We start from the raw sequence: 25,818 nt of genomic DNA on the forward strand, positions 1-25,818 counted from the left end.
TTAAGGAAATTCATCCCTGCGCTGCAAATTTTCAACACTCACTCTCAGCTAGGGAGAGATTTCTTTCTGCAACATAGATGTATGCTTTCTCTATTCATATCTACTTTGGAACAATGATATCTCAATCTAATGAAGAAGAATTGTCATAGGGGAGATTCATCTATCACCCTATATCCACTGATCTTCCCACCTTGACACAGACTTGGGGGGATTACCACTTGTCAACACATGACAAGGATCATGCACAACCAAGCTTTACCATAAGAGTCAAGTGGTAGAACACCTGCATCCACAGACTTTGGGGGATTACCACTTGTCAACACATGACAAGGATCGTGCACAACCAAGTCTCATCTCTGCTTGGGGGGGTTACCACTTGTCAACACTTGACAAAGATCGTGCACAACCAAGCTTTACCACACCCATTGGCTAGATGGGTGGCAATCCCAACAAGACTAACTTCTAGGTAGGATGCATACTGGGGTATACTCTTGGCAATTCCCAGACATGATGGTAGTGGGGATTACGTCTTGTCAACACATGACAAGGATCGCGTACAACCTACAGTCAAGAGTTCCCTTAACCCCAAGAGCTCTCTTGGCTCCATTCCCAACTTGTGAGCTCAAACAATAAGGAAGAACATAGCTCAATGTTCTCAATCATCCATGACCGCACCCCACCAGGAAGGGTCACATTCATCAGTCCAAGCTGCTCTCTAAATACCAAGAACTTCCCTTCCAGCAAAGGCTTGGTAAGTATGTCATGTCATCTATCTGATCATCAATTGCAAGTATGTCAGCTATCTGATCATCAATTGCAATATGATGGAGCCTCGTTGCTCCTCTCTGCACCATATCCTGGATATAGTGATATTTAATCTCAATGTGCTTGGACTTGTCATGGAATAGGGCATTTTCTGCAAGTCGAATCCCACTTTTATTATCATAGTATATTACTGTCGTATCTAGTACATGCTCAAACAGGTCTCCAAAGAGCTTCCTCAACCATATTGTCTCACAACTAGCAACAATGTACTCGGCTTCAATCGTGCTAAGGTCTACATACTTTTGTTTTCTGCTCATCCAAGACATCATGGCAAATCCCAAACTAAAGCAACATCCATATGTGCTCTTTCTGTTAGCAAAGTTACCAGCCCAATCAACATCAGAGTACCCATGTAGTCTCACATCTCTATATCTCAATCCAAGATTGATGGTCCCATGCAAGTATCTCAACACATGCTTTGTAGCAATCCAATGTATGTGTGATGGCTTAATCATATATTGGCTTAGATTATTGACCGCAAAAGACATGTTCGGTGTAGTGTTCACTAAGAACATCAGTGCCCCAATAAGTTGTCGATACTCAGAAGGATTTGTCAAATCAAGACCTACAACTTCACCACATAACTTCTTGAAATTCATTTCCATTGGTGTATTCATGGACTTACATTCTGTCATATCAAATCTTTCCAGTAACTTGGCAACATATTTTCTTTGAGAAAGGAAAATCTCACAAGTCTTTGCCATACCTTTAGGTCCAGAAAGTAGTCCATCAAATGAAGATCTTTCATTTCAAATTCAGAAGCTAACTCCATCTTACACTGTAGGATAAGAGGTTCTCCCCCTGTCAAGAATAAGTCATCAACATATATTACCAAAATCAAAGGCATACCTTGGACCGTTTTGAAGTAGAGATTTGGATTAGCATCGCTTTTGGTAAAACCAAGCTTGATCAAGAAGCTATCAATGAGGGCATACCAAGCTCTTGGGGCTTGCTTCAATCCATAGAGAGATTTCTTTAGTCTACACACGAGTTTTCCAGTCATGTAATTCAAAGCCTTGTGGTTTCTTCACAAATACTTATTCCTTGAGGAAGCCACGCAGAAAAGCAATTTTCACATCCATTTATTGAAGAGTCCATCCCTGGCTAGTAGCTAGAGCCATAATAGATCGAATGGTAGTATATCGGGCAACATGTGCAAAAATATCATCATAGTTTATTCCCTCTTTTTGAGAGAAACCTCTAGCCACAAATCTAGCTTTATATTTTTCAACACTGCCATCCACACCATGATTAATTTATACAACCATTTAGAAGTCACAACAAACTTACCTTTGGGTCCATCTTCAATCACAAACAAAACATTATTTCCACTTAGCATCGAGTGCCTTTGAAGGTCCCAAAACTTCTAGCCCCAAATAGTAGTGCATCAACCGAAGATCCTTCAAATCGAATTAAGAGGCCAACTCCCTCTTACACTGAACAATGAGATGCTCTACACTTGTCAAAAATAAGTCATCGACATACAATAATAAGATCACAGGTTTATTCCTCTCAACCTTGATATACAGGTTTGGATCAATATCACTTTTGGAGAAACCAAGTCTTGTCCAGTAACCATCAATTCGAGAATACTAGTCTCTAGGTGCTTGCTTAAGTCCATACAAGGCTCTCTTCAGTCTGCATACGTGAAACTCTTTCCCGTGAACCTCAAAACCTTGAGGTTATTCTATGTACACTTCTTCCTCAATCACACCATTGAGGAAAGTAGTCTTTACATGCATCTGACTTAAATTCCAACCCATAAAGAAGCAATAGAAATAATAGATCTAATAGTAGTGTACCCGACAACTAGAGCAAAGGTCTCATCGTAATCCTCTCCCTCTTTCTGGGAGAATCCTTTAGCCACGAATATTGCCTTGTATTTGTCAATACTGCCATCCACTGCATGCTTAATTTTGTATATCCATTTGGAGGTCACCACTGAATTCCCTTCAGGTCTAGGCACAATTTCCCATACATCATTCTTCATAATAGATTGGTATTCTTCCATCATCGCATCCTTCCAAACTTGTTGGCTAGTTGCCTCTTCATAGGTGGAAGGTTCAGAATCAATGAGATTAGTCATCAATGTTGCATATCCAGAATACCTCTTCAGTCTCTTGCTTTCCCTGAAGGTGCCACATGGTGCTACATGTCCTTCTGCTTCCTACAAGGTAGATCTAAGCCAAGTTGGCCTCTTCCTAATTTCAAGAACAACAATTGGATCCATTGGTTCACTAGGCCCTTCTAGCTCTTCCTAATGATCTATGAGATGTTCTTAAGGATTGGATGGACCTAAACCCTCTTCGTTGGGGGCCTCATGTTCTTCATCATCATCAAAGTCCATGGGAACTTCTTTATACTTCCAATAGGCAACATTCTCATCAAAGGTAATGTATCTACTAGCTTCAAATTGTTGTTGTCTTGGAACATAGATTCTATATGCCTTCGATGACTCGCTGCATCCAACTAATATTCCTTTCTTTTTTGAAGGCTTTAGTTTCTTCCTCTTATCTTTGGGTACATGAATATAAACTGGACAATCAAAGATTCTTAGATGGCCAGCCTCTGGTTTCTATCCCGTGAATGCTTTCGGAGTCTTATCTTCCAAGATTCGATGAGAACTTCTATTTTGAATATAGATCGCTATCATGGATGCTTCACTCTATAAGAACATGGACAAGTCGTGATCATGCATCATTGTGTTTAACAAATTCTTCAATGGACCTATTCTTTCTTTCAACAACTCCATTTTGTTGTGGATTGTAAGGACTATCAACTCCCTCTTAATCCCAGCTTCCTTACAAAAGGCAATGAGTTCCTTAAAAGTGTATTCTCCTCCATTATCTGATCTCATAATCTTGATATTCTTTCCTATCAAATTCTCTACTTCAGCCTTGAACTCTTGAAATTTGTTGAAGGCCTCATCCTTGGTCTTCATGAGGTAAATCCACGTCTTGCGAGAGAAGTCATCGATAAAGGTTACATAATACAGAGAGCCTCCAAGAGATTTCACTAGCATTGGACCGCATACATCAGAATGAACTAGATCCAAGATTTCCTTGGACCTACTTTCACTGCATGGAAAAGGATTTTTGACATTCTTTCTAAACGCACAACCTTTAATACTCCTTCATGCCCCATCCACAATTCTGGAACACCTAAAACCATTTGGTTTAAAGCTGGCAAAGTTCTATAGTGAAGGTGAGCATATCTTCTATGCCATAGTTCACATGGATTGATATCATTATGCACTAATGCTTGAGTTGGTTGTTTCAAGAGTCTATACAACCTTCCTTCACAAACCCCAATTACTCTAACATAGTCTATACTTGAGCCCTTGGGCCATAGAAGGAATTTACCATCAACAAATGCTACTCTATCTCCTTTATCTTCCACACATAAAATATAAACCAAATTCTTTTTCAAACCTGGTAGATATAGTATGTTGCTAAGATGAAAGTTTTTTCCTGATTCCAGCGCAATGGATGTTTTCCCAATGCCTTTGACTGCATAACTATTGTTATCTCCAAGCTTTACCTTTTGAGATAGTCTCTTTTCCATTAGACTTGTGAGGTTGGCACGATCTCCAGTCATGTGTCTTGAGACATCGCTATCTACTAGCCATAAATCATCGCTATCTGCAACGAAACCGGTAAGAGCAGAAAAATAGAATCTTTGTCACCTAAGCCTTCAATTTTGGGTTTCTTTGGATGTTCATCAATGTTTGTTGTTGTAGCACGATGCTTTCTCTTTCTCTTCCTATCATTTGATCCTTCTAGACAATAACTTTTGAAATGACCATATTTGTGACAACAATAACATTGAATCTTTGACATATGTTTCTTTCCCTCAGAAGTAGGTCTTCTTCCTTCAGTTCTTCTACCTTCATTTCTTCTTTGGAAGCCAAATTTATTTCTTCCTCCACGCTTCTTGGAACGTGCTGCAAATGCTTGAGAGTCACCTTCTTCAGATCTACGAATCCTTCTGTTTGATATAAGTCTAGATTCCTCTTGAGTACATGAGATCCTTAGCTCTTCAAAACTTGGAATCTCCTTCTTACCAAAAATACTACATGCAAACAAATCCCATGAGTTAGGCAAACCATTAATTGTTGTAGTCACAATTCTTTTATCATAAATGATTTCATCAGTTGCTTGAAGTTGATCTCTTAGTTGAGAGATCCTCATGAAATATGAAGTGATAGTATCCTTTCTTGACATTTTTTTGAAAATTTCCTTAAATTGCAACAACTGGAATTTATTCTTCTAATTGCTTAGCAGTTTATTTGTTGTACGACAAATAACTAATAAATGACACTGTAATTCTTCACAATAAAAATACACTACAGAAGTAAAATCAGGCACTAAGAAATAGATGCACACACATAAAAATAGACACCAATATTTTGGACTAGGAGTCCCCGGAAAAACCCGAAAGGGAAAATCGGTGCAACAAATGAGGATTTATTTTATTATTGTGTAGCAAATTTGAAAGTACAACAATTTGGACGCTTAACTGGCAATCCTCCGACAAATACACTGGCCAAAATGATTTGGAGATCATGGATCTCCTCTGCTAAACAACTTGGCCTCCTCTGGCTTGCTTGAACTTTACACTGACTACTCGCACTATAGCTTGGAATTTGCATTGCTGGCCCTGGGTACCTCACACTCCTGGAAATTGGCTCCAAGTGAGCCGCCTTGCCTTCCTCCGTCACTGGAAACCATTGCACCTCCTCCGACAACTCGCACTAGGGTTTTTGGCTGCACTGGATTTTGCGGCCCTCTCTGCAGATAATTCGGTCTCTCGTCTCTTGTCAATCTAGCACTGGAGAAACACTGGAAAACTGCTCGAAATCTCTAATTTTCTGCTGCTCCATCTTTTCGTTGCTCTCCCTTTGGCTCGAATTATGCCCTCACTGAAGCTGTGAACTGGGTAGCTCAATTTGCCAAAATAACTGATGCTGGATGTGTCCTCTCTCCATCCCTTTGAGCTTCTCTTATAATCTCTCGTTGAGACTTCAATGACTAGGATTAAATCTCCATCAACAACTGAGATCAATTAGAATTCATCAATGGAAGTCTCTAGAGAAATCTCAAATATCTTTAATTACTTAACTTTAATCAACCAACTTTCCTAAGTTAAAATTAAGAAACAATTTAATTATTGGCTAATTAATTTAATTAAGGTGTTTTAGAGCCATATATCACGAAACCATTTTTGGGTATTGGAGATCCTATGTTCCTTAGCCTTTTAGCACCATCTGTGACTAGAACACCTGTTCGATGCTACCACCATAACCAAAAACTAACACTCCCTCTTAGCGAGGAAAGTGTTCTCTCCCCGTCATCTCTCATCTACATCCTGTAGTCGAACTGATTCATGTTGCTAATGTCTGACAACTTTTTCACCTCCTTTCGTCACATCTCATACTGATATGACTCCCTGTCACTGGAAATCACTATGAAGGCTGGCAAATGCTGTCCATTAGCTAATGCGCATGCTCTGATCTACCTCACATTGCTGCTGCTAATACTACACTGTTGTTGCAATTATTGTAATAGTGAGTCTGATCTCAGTTGATCTCCCTCTGAAACAAGATTGGGAAATCTCTCTTGGATGAAATGTTATCAGAACCGAATTGGTGATCGAACTGAAAAACCTTGTGGACCAGGAACCGGTGGGAACCTGACCAGAATCGGTAAAAAACAGGAAAAAAACCGGTTTACCAAAAGCACATAAAATATTCATATTTTAAAGAAAAACATATATATTCACGTGCATCCATATGAATCCAAACCATTTATACACAAATATGCAAAAGTTCTCATTTACATAGCATGTGAGGGTGCACATAACCAAAATAGCATCGAGTGCAATCCATCTTTGAACAAAAAGACATCAACAAATAGGCTCTAGATGGCCTCTAGCATCCAAAAAAAATCATGCTACAACAAACGCCTACATATCATCAAAATCATTGCCTATATTGGGGTCTTTGTCATAAATATAACCATTTAGGCATTAAAAGAAGATAGAAAAAACATAGCATGTCATGTCAAGATTTTGTTTTAGTGATGGTGTTAATTTTAGATAACAATGGTATGTTCTATGTATGCTTTAGAGCAATTTACTTTAATTTTTCTTATTAGCCCAATATCAATTTCTAGATTAGCAATCACATTAACATTGATAGTAAATGCAGATTGAACATAAACAATAAGCAGAAGACAAGCCAAGACAAGAGGACACAATATTTGGCGATGCTAGGGAAAAACCCCAATGTGAGGAAAACCCTTTGATCAAATTTTATTATTCTTCAAAAGTTCAAAAGAGAGAGAGTACATCATACAAAATTTACTTGCCCAATCATTGTCAAAACAGTCCATTCAAAAAACAATCAACATGATGTCTTAACCAGAAAGTCAACGCTGGTCAAACCAACAGAAAAACTCCTCCAAATGAGCTCGGTCAAACCCAGTCAACTCGGCTTCCAAAGATAGTCAGAATCAACGCAAAACAATCCAGAAATTCTTTGTCAAATTCAGTGAACGCTGCAGTCAAAGATCCTGCTGTCAATGCAGGTCAAACTACTGCAATTTCCTCAATTTCTATGCCAGGAGATGCAGTCTCAAGAGATCGGATTTTCTGCCTGAAAAACACAGTGAAAGGAGGAGATTTGACCCTCGGTCAACGTCCTTGCAATTTGCCCAAAACATATCTGCGATTTTCTGCCTGTAATTTCCAGTCAACCCAAGTCAACACATGAAGAAAATAGATGCTCCTTTTTGCTGTACAAACCAATGAGAAGAAGAGAGAGAAAGATGTGTTGATGGTGTGTCCAAATGAGGAAAAGGTCTCTCCTATTTATACACAATGTTGAGGGTGAAGAGACACATCTGTTGGGCTTCATGAGCCTACATTTGACTGGAGCCGACCTTGACAATTTGTCCATAGAAGAAATAAATTCATAATTCCATTTCTGCTTGTCAAAATGAGATGATATTTAGATCAATCCTGCACCTCTTGGAAAGAGGAATCCAATAAAAATATCATCTCCATCATATGAGTTGTCCAAGGTGGAGTTTGGCCCTAGTTGCCAAATTTAACAAATGGGTACATTTTTAGTAGTCATGATAGAGGAGTTCAACAACCAATGCCTCTAACATCAAAGTACATAGCGGGCTTGGTGCTCTTTATCGAATATTAGTTCCATACCCTCATACATGAAAAAATCCAATGGAAATGTTGCAATCCCCCAATCCCGAAATCTTGAAAAACTGTTAACCCTGCTGGATTTTGAGTGAAACCTAAAATTCTATTTTCTCCATATTAAATCCAACGAGGTCAAAACCACTCTCAAACATCGCAAGCCATTTCATGGTATTGTTAAAAATTTAAGTAAAAGGATGAAAATGAAAGATAAAGGAGAATCTCACTTTTACTTTAAAAATTTAACTTTATTGTGAATTGCATAGCAATACTAGGGCCATAGGCTTGATTATTAGGCTAAGAGCCATAGGATTGAATATTAGGCTAGCCTTGGGGAGAATTAGAATGGACCAACCAACTGAAAAAATAAAAAAATAAAAAAAAGACAATTTTTTTACATTGGCCTGCATGTTGAATTTCCACGATCTTGGGTCTAGGTTAGAATCTTAGAATATCTAACACTACCAAACCAAGAATCTCAACAAAAACTACTTTGCACAGTGGAAAATGTGAAGCATTAAATCACATATGCACAAGTATACACAATTTTTAACAAAATATGGTACAATAATGTAAAATCCAATCTTCGTTATATTAAACCAACACAACGGTCTATGTAATACAAAATACAATGACAATCTTCGCTGCAACTTCTATGTCGTATCTTGTCCTGTCGGTCCTTCGCTTCTGTATTGCTCTCTCGCTGCCGCTTAGTCCTTCAAAGGACAACACATAGAAACTCCAGGAGGGCTGCCACCTAACACTGCTGCATGTACACGGGCTGATCTCTTGGTTTGCCAATACCTGAGCTCCAATCTGGCTTCTAGTAGCCTCTTTCATCCATCAAAGAGCTCCTCATAAGGCTCCAAACTTCACCCAATCTTCAACTATTTTCGTCACTTCAAGACTGCTATTCTAGGGCTACTTTGGGTAGCCAACACGCTGCCTTCCACCAGACCAATGGCACCCAATCCAATCACTGCAAGATCTTCTCCTAGTTGGGGTTTCTTCACACCCAAGACAACCCCAACAATTGGCTCCCATAGGTTGCAAGTCAAACCGATCCAAAACCGGTCAAAGCAATGACCCAAGATAAGGCAAAAATGCTGCTCCAAGTTTGTTATCACTGCTGTCCCTGGTTAGGGCACTTGCACGCTGCAACAACTCTCAATCCATCACTCGAACAACCCTTGATTCAATGCGGCCTCATCAAGGAAGGGTCCTCCCAACTTGTGCTACTGTTTTGGGCACTTTTCAACCCCAAAACATCCCACACTTCCCTTGTTTTGAAGTGGTTAGGCTAGCGGCCTACAACAGTCCCTGCTGGCACCTACAACCCACCTCAAAACAGACTTCCCTTACCTCTTTGTTACCCCAAACAGACCTGCGTTCACCCTTCTTCAGCTTGGCCTTCAAGCCCATCTCCTCGGTCCTCTAACATCAACTCGGTTTCCTCAATTTAGCCCTGAAACAAACCTTAACTCCCTTGCTGCCCTAGCCTTCTTGCTGTGGCTTCCACAGAGTTACCTCTCTCCCTTAGCCGAGTTCCTTGGGCTCCTTTGATGAGCTCTTGTGATGCACCAATGGATGAGTAAAATGACTCATCTCACCTCCTATATATACACATAGAAAGGGCTCCTTAAAACGTTATCATGGGGCTTGTACAATTGTCACATGCCTTCTTAACACCAAGCCGACCTAGACTCCTCATGTTGAAACGCACTCTTAGACCTCAAAAATTCATATCTCCATTTCTAAAACTCGGAATCAGATGATTTTCATTGCGTTGGATTCGTCTCGACGAGAGTTATCATCCTCATCCATCACATGTTGAAATGTGCTCATGGTTTTGGCCCAAATCCTGATGGGTGCAAAACACCATGCTTGGGTTCCAATCCCACAAGTGACTCTTGTGGTGCTTTCTCCTCCAATCCTCGAACCCTAGGGCTTGGAGTACCTCCCAAGCTACTAAAAAATCAAAACCCCCTCTAAGTGAGGGAGGTACTTCCAAGACTAGGAAGTAACTCATCATCATCATCACTACTCGCAACACATGCCCAACTCTTGGCGCTCACAATTGCAGCAATCCCTGTTTTGTGAACTACGCCTCTCTCAGAAGTGTCACTGTCACTGAAAGCATCCTCCTTCTTCTTCTCCTATATCACTTTCCAATCCCTCCATGATTCCTTCTTGCCAGATGTGGAAGCATCCTTGCTTCCCACTGACCACGTGCTCTTCTTGGGCTACAAAGTCTCCCTCTGAATCTTATCCCTCTGAATCTGCAAGCTCCCGCTAGAACTTGACTCCCTCTAAGGCTCTGGAACCTGGACCTTCTTCTCGGGAACCTGTACCTACTCCTCTGAAGCCTGCACATGCAACTGCTTCTCTAGAGCTTGTACTTATTCCACCTGCTTCTTCACATGGTCCATAGGCTTGCTCATCAGCCTATATAGACCATGCACTCTAACTCCAAGCATAATCCCATTAGAGCTAGAGCCTCTAGGCTTGAGTCTTGCCTTCCCATCCTGGAACAAGACCTCAAACCCCTTCTTCTCGATCATCGAGACAAAAATCACGCTATATTTGAGTCCTGGTACAAACAATACATCCTGGACCCACATCACTCGTCTTGTCTCCATTCTGAATGGCACAACTCCTGATCCTCGGATCTCCTTCTGACTCTTGTTGCCCAACACCATGTGCAACTTCGAGTCCCATTCAGCTAGAGTCTCAAAAACCTCCTGTGAACCCGTCATATGTTTCATCGCACCACTGCCCATGTACCGTCCATCCTTATCGATAGTACCCTGCGAGAAATGAGAGATCATGGCAAAGTCCTCCTCCTCCAATCTCCTGGTGAGAGCATCTGTCTCAGCAGAAGTGGCAACACCGACAACTTGCTTTCCTTTCTTTTTCTCGTCATCTCCCTTCTTCTTCATCGGACATCTCAACGAAAAATGACCCATCTCGCCAAAGTTGAAACACTTGACTTTACTCAAGTCCTTCTGCTTAACCTTCATTCGCGCTGCAAGTGCCATGTCATCCTTTGAAGCCCTCTTCTTCGGATGAAGATCCTTGTCTCGTAACTCTTCCTGAATGAAGTCGTCCCACAGCCTATTCCAGTCTGGAAACTTCTCTCTGGCAACAATCCCTTTGATGAAGGGCTTCCATTCTTCGGTGAACCCTTTCAAAGCAATCCTTACCATATCCAAATTTGAAATAGTCACACCGATGGCAGTAAGCTCATCTCTCACTTGAGACCACATCGTCAGATACAAAGTCACTCCTTCACCCTGTATCATTTTGGTGGACTTCAACTTATCCTCCAATATGAATACTCGGTTCTTGTTCTTATTCTGGCACAAATTTTGAAGAGCCATCCACATATCATGTGCAATGTTCTTCCCAGACAAATGAGGTATTGGGGAATCCTTCACACCTTCAAGGATGGTCAATCTCGCCCTCATATCCAAATCCTCGTACACTTCCAGATCCTTTGGGTCAGTTGGCATCTTTATGGCTTTCTCGATGAACTCCCAGATCCTGTTGACCCGTAACACCAACTTGATCCTTTCCTTCCATGGACTCTAATTGGACAACCCCTCCAACCTGTCCTCATACCAGATACATGCTTGCAACTTAGACATTGTCACCTACAATGTGACCAACTCCCTCTTAAGCTGTACTTCACTGTGCACAACTCTGATTCATTGACTTCCAAAGTAGCTTAGACACGCTCTGATACCATGTTGAATTTCCATGATCTTGGGTCTAGGTCAGAATATTAGAATCTCTGACACTACCAAACCAAGAATCTCAACAAAAACTACTTTGCACAACAAAAAATATAAAGCAGTAAACCACATATGCTCAAGAATACACAATTTTTAACAAAATATTGTACAATAATGTACAATCCAATCTTCGTTATATTTAACCAGTACAACAGTCTATGGAATACAAGATACAATGACAATCTTCACTGCAACTTCTATGTCGTATCTTGTCCTGTCGGTCCTTCGCTTCTGTACTGCTCTCTAGATGCCCCTTAGTCCTTCAAAGGACAACACATAGAGACTCTAGGAGGGCTGCCACCTAACACTGCTGCAAGTCACTTTTGCTGCATGTACACAAGTTGATCCAATCTGCTCTCTAGACTGGCCAATACCTGAGCTCCAATCTACCTTCTAGTAGCCTCTTTCGTCCAACAAAGAGCTACTCTTAAGGCTCCAAACTTCACCCAATCTTCAATTACCTTCGTCACTTCAAGACTGCTAGTCTAGGGCTACTTTGGGTAGCCAACACGTTGCCTTCCACCAGACCAATGACACCCAATCCAATCACTGCAATATCTTCTCCTAGTTGGGGTTTCTTCACACCCAAGACAACCCCAACAATTGGCTCCCACAGGCTGCAAGTCAAATTGATCCAAAACTGGTCAAAGCAATGACCCAACACAAGACAAAAATGCTGCTCCAAGTCTGTTATCACTGCCGTCCCTGGTTAGGGCACTTGCACGCTGCAACAACTCTCAATCCACCACTCGAACAACCCTTGATTCATTGTGGCCTCATCAAGGAAGGGTGCTCCCAAATTGTGTTGCTATTCTTGGCACTTTTCAGCCCCAAAACATCCCACGCTGCCATTGTTTTGAAGTGGTTAGGCTTGCGGCCTACCACAGTCCATGCTGGCACCTACAACCCACCTCAAAACAAACTTCCCTTACCTCTTTGTTGCCCCAAATAGACCTGCGTTCACCCTTCTTCAACTCGGCCTTCAAGCCCAACTCCTCGGCCCTCTAACAACAGCTTGGTTTCCTCAATTTAGCCCTGAAACAAACCTTAACTCCCTCGCTGCCCTAGCCTTCTTGTTGTGGCTTCCACAAAGTTACCTCTCTCCCTTAGCCGAGTTCCTTGGGCTCCTTTGATGAGCTCTTGTGATGCACCAATGGATGAGTAAAATGACTCATCTCACCTCCTATATATACACATAGCAAGGGCTCCTTGAAACATCATCATGGGGCTTGTACAATTGTCACATGCCTTCTTAACAGCAAGCTGACCTAGACTCCTCATTTGCAAACCCACTCTTAGACTTCAAAAATTCATATCTCCATTTCTACAACTCGTAATCGGATGATTTTCATTGCATCAGATTCGTCTCGACGAGAGCTATCATCCTCATCCATCACATGTCGAAATGTACTCATGGTTTTGGACCAAATCTTGATGGGTGCAAAACCCCATGCTTGGGTTCCAAGCCCACAAGTGACTCTTGTGGCGCTTTGCCCTCCAATCCTCGAACCCTAGGGCTTGGAGTACCTCCCAAGCTACTAAAAAATCAACACTGCATAGGTACAAAATGCACAGTGCCAGTCTTGAACTAGCCGATTCGGTATTGAATCGACCTATTACGGTTCATAGGCTCAGTTCAGACCAGTTTTGCGCCAAAAACGACCGGATTGGCTGGTTCCACTGATTCTGGTCTAGTGCTTATAACACTACCTGGATGGAGACTCCCTCATGGAATCTTGCTTGTTGGATGGAACTGCATCTGCAACCTGCAACTAAGCAATTCTCACTGTGTCCTCTAATCACATGAATTTCCTGCAGCTGCAACTAGAAAGTCAATCTATACAGATCTACATTGCCACTACAACTGGCTTTGCTACCGTCCTTTGATTCACTTATTGCAACTAGCTCTGTACTGTCTATTGAACATCTGACTACGCCCAACTGTCTCCACGCATCTCTAGTATCTGACTACAACTAGCTCTGCACTGCCCCTCAAGATTTGATTGTGTCTGCTGAACATTGATCCTGCTACTCTGTACTATGGGCTCCCGTAGCAAAGGAATTGATCCATGTGAAGAATAATGTTCTTCCCTCAAATCTTGCCTGATCTTGCAACTCTGAAGCATCACACTCCTCCTCGATTCAGAGGTACCACTGCTATCAATGCAAACTCCTCCAACCTGGAGGTCAAGTCATCTATCTCTGCTGAAGTGGCTGAATGCTCTTGCCCCTTCTTGTCATTTTTTCTCTTTGGACGCTGAGTGATGTCGTGACCAAACTCACCACATCTGAAGCATTTGACCTTGGACAAGTCCTTTTTCTTCTTCTCGCCTTCCTTTGAGTTTTGTCCTTGACTAGGACCCTTCTTTGCCTTACCTTTACTTGGAAGGGCTACGTTCTCCTCTTCCTCCTCTTTCGGTCCTTTGCTGCTATCGCTGATAGTACCTTCTGCGTGGTTGAGCCTTAGATCCTCCTAGGTGAAGTCACTCCATAGGCAATCCCATCCTGGTAGTGTGTCTCGCCCAGAAATAACTTGGACGAATGTATGCCACTCCTTGGAAAATCCATTTAGAGTTGTATGCACTAGCTCATCATCAGATGGTTTCTCTCCAATGACTGCAAGTTCATCTTGGATATTCTGAATTCTGGTGAGATATAGGAAGTAACGTCTTCACCCTTTTGCATCCTAGTTGACTTAAGCTTCTCCTTGAGAAGCATTTTGCCATCCTCTGACAGATCCTGGTACAACTTTATGATGGCATCCCACATGTCCTTTGCCGTATTCTTTTCTAAAATATGCAGGACGACATTGTCCCGAACACCATCCAAGACCATTCTCTTAGCTTTGGCCATTTCTTTCTCGAAGGTAGCCAATTCTTGTGTGGATTTGTTGCCTCTGCCATGACATTTGTCACGAACTCCTTCAAACCATGCTCATCCAACAAGAATTGCATTTTAGCCTTCCATACACCTAAGTTAGAGGCTCTATCAAGTTTGTCTTGATCCTTGAGTCCTGCTGTGACCATCTCTTGGAAACTCAAATAAACTGGAGACTAGATCTGTAAATCTCCTTCTCTTCCTTGCTTGGCCTTTCTTCTGCTACTCACACTCCCTTAGGGATGCATAGATCTGCGCCTGCTTGCCTCTGAAAGTTATTCTCTGGCTCTCGCCCTTCCTGCTACTCTACTACTAGGCAACTCACTCTACCTTTCGGAGGTCCTCTGGAATCTGGCACAAGCATTGCTGCTCTTGAAGCTCGCATTGGATGACTAGCAAAACTGCTATGACCTACTACTACTGGAAATCACAGGTCTCCTCCCTGAAACTAGAAAATGGAAACCCTCTGAGAAATTATGGAAATCCCCTTAGTGTGCTTTTCTCTTCTTGCCCTACGCAGATATGCAACTGCAACCCTTGTTGCAAATCTTTTACTTTGCGAATCAACTGATCTGCTCACCAAAATTGCTTCCCAACAACCACATTTCTTGCAAACTCTGCTCTGAGGCTATTCGAACTTTTCCTCCGAACTGGATCTGGAAATTGAACCCCATGCCTCTGCGATTTGCACCCTTGGCTTGGCCTGTGAAGATATGAACTGTGTGCTTAGATCTCCCTTTTAAATTGCATGATCTCTTGATCTTTCACCTTTGAGCCTCTAATTTGATCAATAATGCTCTGATACCATATGAAAATTTCCTTCAATTGCATTAGCTGGAATATATTTATCTAATTGATTAGTAGTTTTTTTGTTTTATGGCAAATACCGAATAAATTACACTACAATTCTTCATAATGAAAAGACGCTGCAAAAGTAAAATCAGGAATTGAGAAACAGATGCACACATAAAAATAGACACCAAGATTTTGGAGTAAAAGTCCCTAGAAAAACCCCAAAGGGAAAATTGGTGCAACAGTTGAGGGTTTATTTTATTATTATGTAGAAAATTTGAGGTATAATAATTTGGATGCCTAACTGGCAATCCTTTGGCAAATACACTGGCGAAAATGATCTGAAGATCCCTAATCTCCTCTGCCAAACAACTTGGTCTCCTCTGGCCTGCTCAAACCCCACACTAGCTACTCGCACCACAACTTGGAATTCACACTGCTGGCCCTAGGTAACTCGCATTGCCTGGAAATTGGCTTCAAGTGAGTCGTCTTGCCTCCCTCTGTCACTGGAAACCATGCGCACCTCCTTTCGGAAATAGATCCAGCCTCTAGCCGCTGATTTGTGGCTCTTCCGACAACTTGCAATGGGGTTTTGGCTATTTGCACTGGCTTCTGTGGCCCTCTATGCAGATAATTCAATCTCATGTCTCCTACCAATTTGACACTGGAGAAACACTGGAAAACTCTTTGAAATCCCATTCTCTGAGTTTTTGCTGCTCCCTCCCTCCGACGTTCTCCCTTTGGTTCAAATTGCACCCTCACTAAAGTTGTGAACTGGGTAGCTTGGTCTACCAAGATAACTGATGCTTGATGTGTCCTCTCTCCATCCCTTTGAGCTGCTCTTATAATCTCTTGTTGAGACTTCAACGACCAAGATTAAATCTCCATCAACGACTAAGATCAATTAGACTTCATCAATAGAAGTCTCGAGAGAAATCTCGAACATCCTTAATTAATTAACTTTAATCAATCAACTTTCTTAAGTTAAACATAAGAAATAATTTAATTATTGGCTAATTAATTTAATTAAGGTGTTTCAGAGCCATATCTTGCGAAACCATTTTTGGGTATTGGAGATCCTGTGTTCCTTAGCCTCTTAGCACCATTTGAGACTAGAACACCTGTCTGATGCTACCACCATAACCAAAAGCTAATAATTTTAATATCACGAAGCTAATTCTTCAAACTCATGGATTAACCAATGTTGTTGATGGTGTATGATCCAAATAGGGATACATCTTTGAAGTGTCAAGATTTGCGACATATGGAATCAACTGATCTCTAGCATAATCTACAATGGTACTTCTGGCTGTGATGTCTTCCTTCTTATATTTAGCTTTCCACTCATCATTTGAAGGTTTAGTAACCTTGACTTTTACAATATCCAAGACATAATTTTTTGGAAGCATGAGGTCAATCCTTGTTTTCCAAGCCCTTAAATTTGTAGCTCCTTCCAACTTGTTCCCTGACTTTAGAGAGAAACCCATAGTTATAGATAAACAATCAAATTGTAGATGTAAGTCTCTTCAATGCTCTTTCCTTTACCAAAGATCTTCAAGAGTGATCTCAATCTCCTTTCCTTTACCAAAGCTCTAATACCATATTGATTTTTCAAGTGAAATAGATACAAGCACTAATTTATGAAAACTCATAATTACATCTAATGATGTAGATATTCCTTTAGCACTTCCAATTTATCATTAAATAATTACACTTCAGAAAATCACCCATAAATGCATAAGGACAGTACAGATCATAATGCACAAAGACAACACAAGATTTATCTCGGAAAAACCCACTTGGGGGAAAAGCCCAACAACGTTTTCCTTACAGAAATTCTTTAGTTCAACAAGAGATACACCTAATTCTGCTAGTCAATATGATGGTCAAACTAACCATCTATTCAATAGTCAAACCTGGTCAAACAACCCATTTTTCAAGACCGACAACTTCAGCCTTGTGTGATCTGTCTAGGCCGAATTTTGGTCTCCAAGAAACTGCCCAGAAACTCTGCTCTTTTGCCCAAAATTTCAGACCTGCTGCCCAAAAACTAATGTCCAGAAGTTTGATCTGCTGCCCAGAATATGCCTAGAAAGTCACATATAACTAGAATATGCCTAGAATGTCACACGTGCTTTATTTCTGGTCAGCCCTTTGTCTTTATATTTTTTTTTATTTGCTTGGTTATAATTGTTTCTTCCATGGCCTCCTAATGAGGTTTACAGATACATCATGAAGGCTGCCAAGGCTTTGGCAGTAGATGGAAGCATTGGGAAGAACGAAGCAAGTTTGTGACAAGATGATTATCCCAGGATCAAGCATAAATTCAACTAGAGTGATTTGTGTTCATGAGGGAGAAATTTTATTGACATCTAGAACTGTGCCAGATGACTGGAAGAACTCCTAGTTAAGTGGGAGCAGACAACCAGGTAGTTTGGAAAGATGCCATTATGAAGAATGACATGTGGGAAATTGTGCCGAAGGGAAGTCAATGGTGACTTCCAAGTGGATCTATAAAATCAAGGATATGGTGGATGACAACATAGAGAAGTACAAAGCGAGATTCATGGCAAGAGGGTTCTCCCAAAAGAGGGAAAGAACTACGAGGAGACATTTGCTCTAGTTGCGAGGTACACTTATATTAGAATTATTATTTCTATTGCTTCTGTTATGGATTTGAGGTTACATTAGATGGCTGTAAAGTCCGCTTTCCTCAATAGAGTAATTGAGGAAGAAGTGTACATAGAGCTACCTCAGGGATTTGAGGTACATGAGAAGGAATCTCATGTCTATAGACTGAGGAAAGCTTTATATAGACCTCGGGCATGGTATGCTCGGATTAATGGATATCTGATGAGTTTTGGTTGATCTTATTATATGACTTGTTTCTGACGGGAGTAGGACTCATGACAGAGGGAGCAATAGTGGCAGGAGGATTTGCCTCTATGATAGAGAGCAATCAAGTCTTGCTTCAACTTTAGAGGGAGTTGACCTTTGAGTTCGAGATGAAGGATCTAGATTTGATGCATTACTTCCTTGGTCAAGGGAAGTATACTATTGAGATCCTTCAGAGATTTGGGATGATGGACTGCAAGTCCATGGACACTCCCATGGTGACCAATTTGAAGAAGCTGAGAGGCTTTGATTCAGATTTGGTGGAAGGACCAAAAGTCCAAGTGGATGTCATGGGATTGAGATTGTTAGACTAGATGCTCAAAGACAGAAGTCTTTAAGAGAAGTATGCCTTCTATGAGTGGACGATGCCAAGACAACCGATATGCTTTAGTGACTAGGAAGCAACAGTGGCAAAGGGAGCAACCAAGATTTCTAAAAAAGATTTGTTTCAGAGGGAGCACTCAGTCAGGGTGACTGGAAAGTAGCTGTGGTGATGGATCCAGTGAAGGAAGTTAGTTCGTTTATGGTTGTGCCGAGGCATGCAACACAACATGTGTTGAGGTACCAACATGTTTGGATATGGATTGAGATATGTCTCAAATGTTGAAGTATAGATTCAGATTGAGCAGAGAGTGTAGAAGACAGGAAGAGCACATTAGTATGATGCTTCAGTCTAGGTTCTGCGATGATATCTTGGATGAGCAAGAAACAGACATTTATCTCACTCAACATTGCAGAAGCTGAGTATATTGCAGCTAGTTTGGCGAGTTGTGAAGCAGTGTGGCTTTAGAAGCTGTTCGCAAGATTATTTGACTAGGTGCTGGAGACAATTGTGATGATAGGTCGAAGCACATTGAGATCAAGTATCAAGATATGCTACAGAAGGGAGCAGTGAGGCTCCAATACATTTCTATGGACGAGCAGGGTGCTGACACTCACAAAGCCTCAGTCCCAGGGTGAAGTTTGTTTACTTTAGCGAAAAGCTTGGAGTGGTTGAGAATGCTTCCTTGGGTAAGAGGGACTGTTGATGTTGTAGCATCAAAGGGCAGATTGGCCATAGAGCATCAGGGCTCGGAGTGCTCACTCGGTCAAAAGGTTCTGACCATATTGCCAAGGGTTACTTGGCTAGTGGGTAGAGTGCCACATAACATCGGGCAAGTGTTTTACCATTCAAGTATCATGTGACGACATGAAGGAATGGTAAATTGGCCCTGGGTTTCACCATTGGTCAAGGATATTGGCCTAGTTTAGGTGATGACTTAGATGGCTGGTGACCTATGACTAGTCTTGTATTCACTCCGGTCAGGGGGTACCTAACCATATTGCCAAAAGTTATTTGGTTTGTGGGTGGCTAGATTCATTTGCAAAGGATATTTAACTAATGGGTAACTAGATCCTTTGCGTGATGCTAATGCAGGATGATTTCCGCGTGGTTCTAGGATAGAACATGAAATGGATGTATACATTAACATAGCGAGTTCATTCAATCTTTTCTTTGGATGGAGAAAATTTTCAGCAAAGAGGACATTTGAGGAAGTCAAGGTGAATACCTCCCTAGCTATAAGAGGGATTGTTGATTTTTTGGGTAGCTGCGGTTGGTATTTCCCGGCTACTCAAGTCGGCCCATGAACAACATATAATAGGAGGGGAATTAAAATTAAAATTTGAATTAAACAGTTCAAGTCAGCCCCAAAGTATAGGTTGACCTACAAATACTATATAAAGACACTCGATCTCCTCATTTTGGATTCACTCACAGCAAAACGTTTTCTCTCTATCACACCTGCGAAGAGGACTGAGGAAGAGACCGAGTTTCCCGAGGAAGACAATTTTACGAGGCTTTGACCGAGCTGTTATGCGGTCAGTTTGTCCGAGTCTGTAATGGGCAGTTTGATGGCATTTCTGAGGCAATTAACTGAGCTCTGTTATGGGCAGTTTGACCAAGTTGTGGTGCTGACCACGTTTGACCTGTGGGAATTCTGTGGTCTGTTTGACCTGATTTGACTTGTGAATATCAGATTGTAACTTTGCTGGACTGAAGAATTTCTCCTAGAAAAGTTTGCTGGGTTTTCCCAAGTTTGGGTTTCCCAGGTGAAAATTTCTGTGAGTGTGCTTGGCTGTCTCTTTATGATCCTACCGTCATTATTGCATTAGTGTTGAAATTTTCCATGTATAACTGCTTAATGATTTATGTGACATAAGACAAGATTAAGAAATCATTGGAAAGTAATTATCAGAATAGAAGATTAGAATTCTCTTTGAAAAGTCAACAGTAGTAACATAGTATATACAATCAGGCTAGCAATAGCATAGTATGTTTTATTATGTGACTACTTCCTTACTGCCTTTATTGACAAATTGTTGCGTCACCTTGAAATGGGCATTCATATACTATAGGTCATCTTTAGGTTGTGTAATGCATCAAGATCATGTTTGTGATGAGCAGTCTTTGATTTTATACTGGACTAAGTGGTATCTTTTTCTTCTAGATTATCAAGTTTGATGTATTAGCTTTGTCATGTATTGAATTTTTTGTGATGCCATATATTTCTCTGCAATATGCACATCAGTGTGAATCTTTTAATGTCCTAAAGTTGCCCTGGGTCTAATCATTGGTTTTGCATGGATTGCATTTAAATTTTTTAATGTCCTAAGCTGCCCTGGGTCTAATCATTGTTTTTTCATGAATTGCATTTTAAATTATAGGAATGCGTGAAAAGGAGAGTTCTAAAGTCTGTCTATGCAAATCCACATTGTTCCGAAGAAGCGGCAAAACAGGCAATGGATGCTGTTTGGGATATATGTTACAATGATACAAAGCCATTTGCACGAGCTATGTAGGCTTTCAATTCATTTAACGAGTTTTGGTGAAAGTGACGGGCTTCACCAATCACGGATATCACCATTCAATTTTTGTGTCACGGAAATTGAATTTTAAGCCATTTAACCAACGTTGGCCAAGCCTGGAGTTAGATAGTCTAATAAGTTTGAAGGGATAATTGCGGATTTCATGGTATTGTGGTCATGTTTTAGTTAAGCAATTTCAACACTTTTGAAGTGAAAGCTCTCTTCTAAGATACGTTGTTAATTGAATAAAATGGTATTTTCTTGGCTAGGTAAGAGTCATGGAATATCTTACTCCGAGTTTTGCAATCTATGGAGGTATAGTATCTTTTTTTTTCAAATGATGTCTGCAAAATTAGTTGTGTAAATGTGAGTTTGAGTTTAAGATGCCCTGACTGGTGCTTTCTGAAAATTATTTCCTTACATCGCACATTGAACACCTGCCTGGTGCAACTACAACATGAACATATTGAGTTATTTACCAAGGGCACGGCTTGGTTCAGAAACGATAGAGCACATAGTTGATAGTAGAAAGCTCAGGCATCGAATTCAAATGCTAACTAGCTTGGATTTGACTATGATCTTCAAGCATGAGCTTCCAACAGTAATGGGCCTGGTTATAGGCTTCCAACGAATACACAATGGATATAATGGGCCTGGTTATAGTACTCTAAACATGTTATGATGCATTAGCTATACCTATTACATGGCACTTTAACATTCCACAAGATGTCTCTTCTAAGATCTCCACAAAAGAGTGTTTGGTTAAAGTTTTGTTGTATGAATACATTAATGGGACCTAATCAAACATTTGAACAATGACCATTGAACATTCAATGATATGCTAGTGCAACTCATGAAAACATGAACAACTATATTGTTGGGAAGGATATAATTGAGTAAATGTGTTTATTATGGTTGTTGGTAAGGCTATAATCTTTGTATCCATTCGTATATTCAGTCCTGCATCCTTTGTATGTGGATTTTACATGTTTAATGCCATCAATAAGATGACCATTAATTCAATCCTGCATCATTTATATGTGGATCCTACATGTTTAGTGCCATCAATAAAATGGGCATTAAGAAAACCTGTTTTTATTATGCACGGGCTCACTGCATGTTAAGCAACGGAATACTTCACATAATTGGGCTGTAATGTAGTAGTAGTTCACCATACTATATTCTGGTTAGTATGGATTGTGGAACTAGAATTTAAATTTGCATCGATAAATTTTCTGCTAAATATATATATTGAAACTGTGATTTTTGAATTATATATATGGTTGTGTTTCAAGAAATTTGAAACTAATTGTTTTTGATTGAAACTTCATTTTGAGATTTATAGTCTACTCTTTGGAACTCTGTCCAAATCTTGTTTTATTATCTTATATACATTCTAAGACATTCTAAAATAATAATTCAGCTATTTCGACAAGATAGATTTTTTTTTTTGTTAAAGTTTTATTTAAGCTTATAAAATTCAGCTCTTGACAAGATAGAAAACAAAATTGTCAAAGTTTCCTTTGAGCTTTTATGTATAACATATAAATCATGATGAATAATAACTTGTGAACATTTTGACCTTGTCAACATATCTTTACAAATGAGACTCTTGTACATGTTTTTTTGTACTTTCACTATTCACCCCACCCTGGTGTCTATAAGCAAGAGAAATATTTCTGACGACTGATAGCGCTAATAACAACTGGATCACAGAGCATGAAACATGTTAGAAGCGTGATCTGAACCCCGACTAGTCTCAAAAATGACATATGACATTTGAACCTAGGTATGGAGGATGACGTTTCTCCTCCCTGACCATTCAAATTAGATTGAACTAATTGAGTTTCGGAAACATTTTGTCCCACCCTCAAGCAGCTGAGCAAGAGTGAGATTCTAGTACCACAAAGGGAAAACATGTCAAAAATAAGATTTGAATTTGGATGGATATAATAACTACTCAAGCAGTTGAGCAAGAGTGAGATTCTAGTACCACACAGGGAAAACATGTCAAAAATAAGATTTGAATTTGGATGGATATAATAACTACTTTTGACAAGATCATTTTAATACTTGTTTTCATTTGGGGTTTTTGTTTGTTTGTTTGAAATATCGTAAAAAACAAAGATTTCTCTTCAAAGTCCAGGGTTATTTGCATGGGTGTTGTTTATATGATGTCCAATATATGTAGAATAATGAAAAGATTAAAAAATAATTATTTTATTTTATTATCATTAAACAACTTTATACGAATATGACACTTACCGGATAAAGGACATGACCCAATTTGGGTGGTGTCAAACTAGATTTGACATGACCAGGGAAAACTTTTTAAAAATATCATATAGATTCTGGTGATTATAATGCACATACACAATTTAATGTGAAAATAACATGTGAAAATATAACAGGAGTATCATAAAATGTATAAACTATAATCATTATCAACCATCATATCGATATTATCATTCATGTATCACAACTTTATACGTATATGACACACCAGATTTTGCCAAGGACATGACCCAATTTGGGTGGTGTCAAACTAGATTTGACATGACCAGGGTTTTTTTTTTAAATATCATATAGATTTTGGGGATTATAATGCACATACACTATGCAATGTGAAAACAAGAATGGCTGGCTGTGGAGCAGCAAGTCCCTGCCAATAGAACAAGAGGTAGTGGACTTTTTTTTGCGACTAATTATTCTAGAACTGTGAATGCTCCTTCAGCGAGTTATGGATAAATGTAACACAGTTCTTAGCGGGTTATGGATAAATGTAATATAGTTGTTGAATTGAGCTTTTGTGATCCATATCAAGTTTATGAGAGATTTTTTTGGCGTAAATCACATGATATTTCATTTGTCGACGCATTTCGAACCAACCAGTGTGGTTCATCGTCAGGACAAGTTGAAGAATCAGATCTAGCTTTGCATATTAAATAGTCAGAGCAGAACATCCAATGGCTATAATTCTTGACCAGGTAACGGCTATATTGACTAACGGCTAAATTTGACCGGGAAACAGTTAGTTGGACTGGACTAGGGGCATAACCTTTATTTAATTAAATAAGTTAATTTAATTGATTATTAAATTGATAGTTAGTTATATTCTTATTAAATTAAAAGTTAAAGGGACATATGAATATAGAAGTTTTAACTATTTTATAAACTTTTAATTATAAATATATATTAAAATAAATTAATTTTAAATTAATAGTTAGTTATAAAAGTTATTAACTAAATATAAATATATAAATACTATAATAATTTAAGGGTTAGAAAGAATATTTTAAATATTTAGATTTAATTAATTGTTTGTTTAATTGTTAAATTAGCATATTATCATAGATCAATTTCAAGATTATTTTTCTTTTATTAAGTTAAAATTATTAGTATATAACTAATAGCATAAACTAAATGCTATTAAAATATCTCAAACTATATCAACCACTCATCAAAGAACAAAGGCCACAGGATACGAGATAACAAGGGGAAATTTACTAAAAAGAAAACAAGAACAAGCTATAACCTAGGGGGGGGAGGAAGGAAGAAAACGACTAGGAAGAGAGGGCTGAGACCCAACAACTACTGATCTTCTAACCAGAGTTTCTATTGAAATTGCTCGACCTTTTTTCAATCTCAAGGGCTTCCCTAAATTTCCGGTGATGGAATTGCGAAACTCTAGCAATAACACTAGCTTCTTCAATATAGACATGATGATTGGTTTTCTCCGCATGCTCTGTTAAAGTGGAAGACTTGGTTCTCCTATGTTTAAGGTCAGTTGGGTGCTCACTAATCCTTTGATTAATAGAGCGACCAGTCTCACCAATATAGGGGGTCCCACAGGAACAAGGAATAATATATACCCCTTTCATGTCCTTAGGGTCAATAGGATCCTTCATTGATCTGAGGGACTTACGAATGGTGTTAAGGGGTCTAAAGGTCGAGGGGATATTATGCTTCTTAAGAATCCTCGCAATTTTATCAGTGGTCCCCTGAACAAACGAAAGATGGATACCTGGAATCCGCTCTTTTGGTTCTCTTTTAGTTAACAAATTCTTGGTCGCTTTGAGGAAAGCTTTCTGTCCCATGTATCTACTATAATCGTTCTCAACAAAGACATTAAGGAGATGGGATTTCTCCTTCTCGAAGCTCTTTTCATCAGAGATCCTTATGGCACGAGTAGCAAGGGTGTTGAGAACCCCCAACTTCTGAGTCGAGAAATGGTGGGAACTGGCATGAAGACACTGCTCCGTATGTGTTTTCTTACGAAACACTTGGTGGGAGAGGTAACCATCACTATTCTTAGAAATAAGAATATCAAGGAAAGGGAGGCAACCCTTGACTTCTTGTTCCTTGGTGAACATAATGGCCGAGGATTCACTGTTGAGATGATTGAAGAAGAGATCTAACTCCTCTTGGCCGTGAGACCAGATGAGATTAGTAACATAGTTTTTAAAAGTAGTAATTTAGAGTTTTTCAGTGGATTATGGATAAATGTAACATAGTTCTTAGAAGTAGTAATTTAGAGTTTTTCAACGGGTTATGGATAAATGTAACATAGTTC

The 25,818-nt window shown here is 39.8% G+C and overlaps 1 protein-coding gene across 2 annotated transcripts in view; it reads left to right on the top strand.

The window, feature by feature from the left end:
* LOC149183931 (mitochondrial inner membrane protease ATP23-like) overlaps positions 1 to 21,513 on the top strand; it is a 127,667-nt gene extending 106,154 nt beyond the window's left edge. For both annotated transcript variants that reach the window (XM_089417328.1, XM_089417327.1), the window contains one exon: positions 21,105 to 21,513. In XM_089417328.1, coding sequence (XP_089273454.1) covers positions 21,105 to 21,239 — 135 coding nt within the window. In that variant the 3' untranslated portion in view covers positions 21,240 to 21,513. The remainder of the gene's footprint in view (positions 1 to 21,104) is intronic.
* The last annotated feature ends 4,305 nt before the right edge of the window (positions 21,514 to 25,818 follow it).

This window comes from Pinus tabuliformis, chromosome 3_2 (genome assembly GCF_031772625.1).
Source record: "Pinus tabuliformis cultivar Carrire ecotype Pingquan chromosome 3_2, CPIR1, whole genome shotgun sequence".
NCBI classification, from domain to species: domain Eukaryota; kingdom Viridiplantae; phylum Streptophyta; class Pinopsida; order Pinales; family Pinaceae; genus Pinus; species Pinus tabuliformis.